This window comes from Bos mutus, chromosome 6, assembly GCF_027580195.1.
Source record: "Bos mutus isolate GX-2022 chromosome 6, NWIPB_WYAK_1.1, whole genome shotgun sequence".
NCBI classification, from domain to species: Eukaryota; Metazoa; Chordata; class Mammalia; order Artiodactyla; family Bovidae; genus Bos; species Bos mutus.
Window position 1 is genome coordinate 23,007,637 of NC_091622.1, and position 8,439 is coordinate 23,016,075.

The window sequence follows — 8,439 nt, forward strand, 5'->3', positions numbered from 1 at the left end:
TGGAGTGGGTTGCCATTTCCTTCTCCAGGGCATCTTCCCAACCCAGGGATCAATATATATCTCCTGCATTGGCAGGGAGACTCTTTACTAGCTGAGCCAAGTACTTTTCCCAATTTTATATCTCTAGCCTGAACTCCCTTTCTGAGCTCCATATCATAACATCAAATGCTTATCTGACATCGCTACCTGAGTATTTCTCATCTAGCCCAAATGTAACATATGCAAAATTGAAATTGAATGTGTTCATGCCCTTGCCATTTCTTCCTGCTCCTTCAGTCTTTTCCATTAGAGTAAATGACAACTTATGACCTTCCCAGTTTTCCATGCCACAAACCTACCATTGACTCTCCACATCTCTTTCCCCCTCAGACTCTGTATCTACTACAACAGCACAAAAAGCATATAAGTAATAGTTCTCAATAAACACGTCCACTTCTCCCTTTATTTTACTTTTGAATAAATTCCTAATTGTTCAAAAACTTCCATTGTTAACTTCTTCCAATTAACTGTACCAAAAGCACCTCACAAGATCTTTTATTTTTTTCAGATCATAAGCTCTTTTTATTTTCACCTTCATTGATTCAGAAGGTGATTTAGAAGAAGAATAACCTTTCACATGATCTTCTAAAAACAAAAATCTAGTCATGTTATGCTTCTGTTTTAAAATGCTTCAGTATCTACTCATACTTAGGGGACTTTTCATACAGGCTTATGTAATTGAGTTTCAGTTTACTTTTCCAGCTTCTTCTTCTGCATCTCTCCCCTTGCTCATTAGAAGACTGACTGTAACCTTGTTAAAATCTGAAAAATTGTCTGTCACTCAGAGTCTCCTTCCTTCACCTACATCATTACACTTAATTGATCACACCTGAACTTCATTAATTTGTGTCTATCTCTCCAATTTGGTAAGAGCACACTGAATTCTAACCTTGTTTTCCAAGGCGATCATTAACACTATTAATAACGTATCATCTGTCACCTAATGAGGATACTAAACTTCCTACTCGATTACTACAAAAGATCTCAATCAAGGACCGATCTCTGAAGTAAAATGCTGATTACACTGCTTCAGGTTGATATTAGCCCACTGATAGTGTGGATAAAGGCTTCACAATGGCCTGTCAGTGATGCTATTTTTTATCATCTGCCAGGAGGATTGAGATAATAGCTTGTAAATTATGCTGGAGGAATTTTATAATTCCTCTTTCTTTTTTACTAAGATAAATGTCATAAGGATCCTCTTTGTGTGCCTCAATTTAAACACATTTTAAAAGTTTGTCAGAAACAGCATGCTACAAACTTTTCATATAAGTAAAAGCATTGTATTAACAAAGCATAAAAATTCTATTGCTAAATTTTATAATTAATATAATTTTATAACTACACAGTTCAAAACTCTAGACTTCATAGTGCTTAACTCATAATACTAACCTTTGAATGAATTATTTCCTCACCAACTATAGAGACTTCAAGTTTTCAAACATGCACCATAAAGCTAGAAAACTCCAAATATTTTTATCTAGAGGACTCACCAGACTCACCTCACAAGGCACTCTATTTTTAGCACATAAAAGGAATAGATCTAATTCTGATGATTTTTAACTTTCAATAGAAGATTCTTAAAGATTGCTTTAACAATAACAGCAATTTTCTAAAAGAGGAAAAGCTTACAGGAACAGGAATGGCAGTGTTTGAGAAATAAAGGTATTCTAACCCAAACTCTTTTTTTCCTCCAAAAAAAAAAGAAACTCATTCAAAATAGTTCATATAAAGAAAAAGTCATTGCAGGATGTCACAGGCATTTCATGAACAGACAATATCAGAACAACAAGAGCAGCGGGGTCCTACACGACCTGCAAATGGAAAGTCAGAAACCAAGACTCTTCCCTCTGTCTTTCTCCTTAATTCTCTCTTCTAGTCTTTTGTCTAATTATCCATCTTCCACACGAGTCAACTAGTTGTCATTCTCTATTGTATGTCACCGAACATTGACCTTTGACTGCTAACAGTCTCATTATCTATTGTTTGGAAGGAAAGAAGGGCTTTGTTGAATCCAACAAATCTTTAAATGCCAGACAACACACATCACTGGCCATTAAGCAGTCAAAGGACTGGCTCCAACAGGGACCCAATAGTTCACGAATTACATTAAAACTGTAGTTGTCTCCTGAGATTTCTTAATTACACTGGTCTTCTAAATCTAAATAAAATGTGATTGGCCAATGTAGAAAATGTGTACATCTTAAGGATTCTTCATACAGTCACAAGAAATACTCTACAATTTGTCATTCCAGTGCCATGATTTTATAGAATCCTACCACTTTGATGTGATAAGTTTCTACATGTTGATGTTTCTCCACCCTGCACCCCATCCCCTAAAAAAAGACTTTAACAGTTTAGAAAACTGTTAGGAAATGAAAGGCCACAATGAATTATTAAATGTTTTCGTATGATTATATGAAACAACATAACTTCTTGTCCAAATTAGGTGCTAGTCTTCTGACATGCTCACCTATCAAAGTAATGTGATATCTCAATCACATAAATTCAAAGTAGAAACATAATAAATGGTAGCTACTAAAAGGCAAAAATTTCAAGTAGTCTGAAACTATATTGTTTTTCTGAAAGTTAGACATGATCCTACAGATAAATATGAACAAAAAGGGAATGAGACCATTGATCTTGACTGAAGGATGAGGTTGACACCTCAACCTAGATCATGACCAAACAAAATTAGGCAAATGAAATTCCATGTTAAGAATGTCTCGTGCTTTTCAGTATGTCTTCCTTATTAAATGGAACACATAAAAATGAAGCAATGAGAATTACTAATATGAAGCTTAAAAGAAAAGGAAATATGACACATAATTCATATGATAAAGCAAAACTTGAACTGGATACAAAGAAAATCTTATAAAAAACCACAAGGCAATAATGAATTACTTCTCATGATTACAAAGAGAAGTAATCTTTCTGGATTATCTCAATCAGAAGCATTTGGAAGCAGCAAAGAAATCTATGCCTAATGGTAAAGGTCTAAAAGGTTCATTATATTTCTGAGTGAAAAATAAATACAAGAGTGAAAAATAAATAAATCCATACAATATCTGTTATCTTCATCACCTGAACTATTTCAGTATCTGCAGTAAAACATAGATAACATTCTTTATATTTAAAATAGGAAAGAATTACAAGACCATATAACAACTCATTTTTAAATAATAACTTCTAGAATATTTGTCCTTCCTATTCTTATTTCATATACATCTCCAAAATTATTGTAAGATATTCTATAATATATATACATAGAAAGTAATAAAATAGCAACTGTACCTTAGATGATCAGGTAGTGAGTGAAAGTTGCTTGGTGACCCCATGGACTGTAGCCCACCAGTCTCCTCTGTCCATGGAATTCTCCAGGCAAGAATACTGGAGTGGATTGCCATTCCCTTCTCCAGGGGATCTTCCCAACCCAAGGATCACAGCCAGGCCTCTTGTATTGGCAGGCAGCTTCTTTACCATCTGAGCCACCAGGAGAGCCCTGATGATCAGGTAGCAGCCATTTAATTTCTTAAAACATGTGATTTATATTTGGCAGGAATGATATTCTTTACATTAGTTTGTTTTTAGCCCAGCAGTAAATATTTTGGTAAAACAGATCTTCTATCTTCTTATAATTTGATGAAATGTCCCACAATTTTACATTTGATGCTTACTTTTTAAACATACATTTTTTTTTTCCTTAATTGGGTCATAATTGATTCTCTGTGATATGGAGAAATAATTCCATAATGATATAGCTCTCATTTTGTCCTATTAAATTCCCATTTTATTCTTTCTTGTAACTGCCCTAGTCTAATCAATCTTTCTTTTTTTTCTCATTGTGGATTCTTTTTTCCCTCCTCCTGGAACTATTAACTACACTATTTCCCCAAGATTATGACAATATCTTTCTATAGGAAGCCACACTCCCCAGTTTTATTTTTTTTGATGTGGGAGTTTGATGACTTCATCCTTTTAAGTTTTTCCCCAAGTCAACACGAGGCAGTTTCTCCAGAAGAATTTTACTTGTTACATGTAAATATGACACTATCAATCAATGACCAAAGGAGTAAAACAATAGCCAACATGTATTAGGCAATTACTATTTGCTATGGCACCTTGAAAAGCACTTCACATGCATTTTCCCCTTTAATACTCAAAAACATTCTTTCAAATAAATGCTATTGTTCAATCCACATTTACTTTGTAACTGGGCAAATTGATATAATGATAGATTTATTTATTTATTCAAGATCACAAAGCAGATAAGCAATGAAGCTAGACTGGATTTAAAGCAGTCTGAGCTGCTGCTGCTGCTAAGTCACTTCAGTCATGTCGGACTCTGTGCGACCCCATAGATGGCAGCCCACCAAGCTCCCCCATCCCTGGGATTTTCCAGGCAAGAACACTGGAGTGGGTTGCCATTTTCTTTTCCAATGCATGAAAGTGAAAAGGGAAAGTGAAGTCACTTAGTCGTGCCAACTCTTTGGGACCCCATGGACTGCAGCCTACCAGGCCCCTCCGGCCATGGGATTTTCCAGGCAAGAGTACTGGAGTGGGTTGCCATTGCCTCTCCAGTCTGAGCTGAGGCCATCATAAGTAGGGCATGATCATGATCGCCTATAGCACGTGTTCAGAAAGACATGGCAAAAAAAGGTTCCTATGCCCAATATGCTGCTGTATGCCTGAAATCCTAAGCAATTAAATATTATACAATTATTCCATAAAAGAAGGCCCTGAGAGAGCACCTCTCTTTAAAATCTCAGCATAAATAAGCCTATCAGACAGAACCCAGAGAGAACCTTTCCAGCTTGTCTGAAGAAAGTTTTATCAGTCAGCAGAGTTAAATAAAGGAATCTCCCATAGTAGAAATCTAGATCACTGACTATGCTGGAAGATTGTAGTTGGAGGGAAAGTTTCAAATCCTCAAGAACTTTAGACACAATACTTAGACAAACTATCTTCCTCACAAACTATGTACAAGCATCTAGCATATGGTGAGACAGGACAGATATGCTCTGCTTTTAACCTAACAATTCATCTCTGTCTTCATCAGAGGCCTCAAGTAATATTAATAAGAAATACAGAAACTATGGAGTAGGGAATATTCTATGCTTTAGTAAACAGTCTTTATTGAAGGTAGCAGTCAAAATTAGATTTAAACAATCATCAGTTTTGGAATAAAACAAAGAAGGAACTTCTCTTTTGGACATTAGTAGACAGTATCTAGTTACTTATAAACCAGAAAAAAGAGTCTAAATGGAATTTTTATCCACTGTGCATCATTTTCACACTTAGTTCTGGGTACCATATTTTTCCTGCTTCCACTAAAGGACAAGTTGAACACTCTGATGGAAGTTTATACAGTATTGTCATTACAAATACAAAATACACCAACTGCTGGAAATATATCTTCATAGGCATGAAACTGTTATTTACCACTTTAGATTGTGTTTGCCCATTTTACACTCATATTACTACACAACTCTTGGGGATGGGTAGGTAGAAGACTGTTGGTGAAATGATGAATGAGATCTTCAGATATTTATTGGTTATGGAACTGTGGGCAACTCACTCATTGAGTCTTACTTTTCTCATGTCTAAAGTGAGGCAGTTGGAGTAACTAACCCCTAATGTGTCACATTTAGCTCAAGTCTATGATGCTACAGAGACACCTGCCCAAAGCAGAGAGAGAGGTCACACAAAAAGGTGTTCGTTAAAAAAAAAAGAGAGAGAGAGAGATTAATCAGAACTAGTTCTTTTAAAAGACTATTCACATCAAGGAATGGCATGGGTTAATAACAAAAGAGAGCTCGTTAGAAGTGTCATTAGCTGAGCCAAATAAGGAGGTAAATGAATCAAGTGAAATAATATTGTATTGGAAGGACCAAAAGAGATGAGGGGAAATGCACAGGAGGAACAAGAATACTCAGAATGAGACAAAAGGTGGTTTACATCACTGCAGCATTATTCATACTACCAAACACTTCAAAGCATTACTTGAGCATTAAGTGAAATAATAGTTATGTTTTGTCTAAACTGCTCAATCTAGAAGTTTGAAACAAACTGTAGCTGATTCTATTTAACAAAATTGTTCAACCAAAATTACAAAAGAGCTAACCTGTTCAAGGTTCAAAAGATATGGCTGGTTTATTTACTGAAGCAAGCCGAGATGCAGTCCATCAGACCACAGCTTTCAGAATGTCAGTGTTCACTACACAGAAAGTTAACATATTAAGATATCAGTTCTTTTCTTGTCATTTCCACTGCCACAAGTACACTTCCCATTTTAACTAAAAAGCAGTATTTTGAAACTCGTATATGAAAAAACACATTTCCCATAGCTAAAACCATAATTTAATTTTTTTAAATGCTAGTAAGCTATGAGAAACTCCATTCAGCAAATCAATAGAATTTCATTCAGATTTTTTATCGCTTATGTCAGTGTGTACATCTTCAGTACTCTTAATATGCAAGTGAAGCCTTTTTCTTTTTAATTTTCAAAACTGAACACTTTTTATATTCATTATACAATTCACAAATGCATTTGACATATTTCAAAAAGAAGTGAAAACAAGTGCCTTCACTTCCATTTGACCCGTAAATGCATTTATTTTTCAGACGAATTGACTGCTCTTCCTTTTGCGTTAGGAAAAGCTGTTTCGAGGACTTTCTGCAGAAAGTAATCTCTCTGACTAGCAGGTCACAGGCCATTTACCGGGTTGGATTCCGGGAGCCCCGGCAGGTAAACGGGCAGTTCTGCTGTAACATGTTGACAGAATTTTTAGGCTGATGTGTAACTGTAACACATTCCAAGGTGACTTTGGATACTAGAGGAGGGTGTCCCAGGTGCTCTGGAAAGTGCCAGCTACTTAGAAGTTGCAGCACTGGCGGTGGCGCGCTGCCCAGATTTCAAGAGTGCTTCCACCTGCTCGGGTCCGGGTTCCCCGGCCAAGAAGCCCGCGGGAGGCGCCGGCAGAGCGGCAGCCTGATCCCCCACCGCGAGGAGCACGGTCTCCGCGGGACCCCGGGGCCGGCCGGTCTCCCTCCCGCCTCCCGACCGCGCGCGCACCCACCTGGGGGCGCTGGGCCGCCGGCAGGCTGCTCGCAGCTCCCGCGCGCCCAGCCTGGCGCTGCTGGCAGCATCGCGGCCGCTGAAGCCCAGGCGCCTGGACGCGTGCCCGCCGAGCCCTGACTCTCCTGATCTGAGGTTCTCCTCGACCTGGTCTCCGGGCCTCGCTGTCCTCAGCCCGCTTCCCACCGCGGCTGCTGCTGCCGAGGTCCCGGAAACGCAGCCCCTGGGCGCGGGCCGCAGGGCGAGGGCTCACCGCGCTGGGCTCCCTGCGGAAGTGAAACTGCTCAGGGGCTCGCGCTGGTCTCCTTTTTAGGCCACTTTGGTTTCTTCTAACACTCCTCGGCGGAGAAGGCAATGGCACCCCACTCCAGTACTCTTGCCTGGCAAATCCCATAGGAGGAGCCTGGTAGGCTGCAGTCCATGGGGTCGCTAGGAGTCGGACACAACTGAGCGACTTCACTTTCACTCTTCACTTTCATGCAATGGAGAAGGAACACTGGAGAACTCCAGTGTTCTTGCCTGGAGAATCCCAGGGACGGGGGAGCCTGGTGGGCTGCCATCTATAGGGTCGCACAGAGTCGGACACGACTGAAGCGACTTAGCAGGAGCAGCAACACTATTTGGGCCTGTTCCCTCCTCACCTTTTCACTCAGGACGTTTTTAGAGCGAGATTACCTGTTCCTGTCGACTTTCTTGTCCCATTCAAGGGCTTCTGCGATGCCCCTTCTTCCTGGAAGAAATAGGGTTACCAGAACCAGACACGTACTGGAAAAGAGAGATAGTTGTTCAGTAGCTCAGTCGTATCTGACTCTTTGCGATCCCATGGACTGCGTGCAGCAAGCCAGGACTCCCTATCCCTCTTTATCTCCTGGTGTCTACCTAAGTTCATCTCCTTTGAATCGCTGATGCCATCCAGCAGACCTACAGATATGGATGAGTCATTAAAGGTATAGGTAGTAATGTAGATAGAGATACATAGTTGGAATTTTTTGGTTTGTTTTGGGTTTGGGGGGCTTGTTTGTTTGCTTTGATATTGCATTTTGCCCAAACATTTTAGGTTAGATCCATAAATTATGTATTATATATTTCCTACTCCTGCTCAAAACTGGGCCTAGTTAAAAAACAAAATAGACATGGATCTAAATGGTTCTTTGTTTGTTTGCCCTAAAGACTGGAATACTCAAGAGTTTCCCCAGAGCCTTAAAATAAACATCCCTTCTTCTCTCAGGATTTCTAAATTAGTAATTTACATTCTGAAGTTAAAAATATTTTTGAAGATCAATTTGAAGAGTTGGTAATTGTTCATGCCTAAATGTCCCCCT

The 8,439-nt window shown here is 39.0% G+C and overlaps 1 protein-coding gene across 2 annotated transcripts in view; it reads right to left on the reverse strand.

Moving 5' to 3' along the window:
- The window catches only part of BANK1 (B cell scaffold protein with ankyrin repeats 1), a 322,108-nt gene extending 314,697 nt beyond the window's left edge, over positions 1–7,411 (reverse strand). For both annotated transcript variants that reach the window (XM_070372094.1, XM_070372093.1), the window contains exon 1: positions 7,119–7,411. In XM_070372094.1, coding sequence (XP_070228195.1) covers positions 7,119–7,188 — 70 coding nt within the window. In that variant the 5' untranslated portion in view covers positions 7,189–7,411. The remainder of the gene's footprint in view (positions 1–7,118) is intronic.
- Between the last annotated feature and the right edge of the window lie 1,028 nt (positions 7,412–8,439).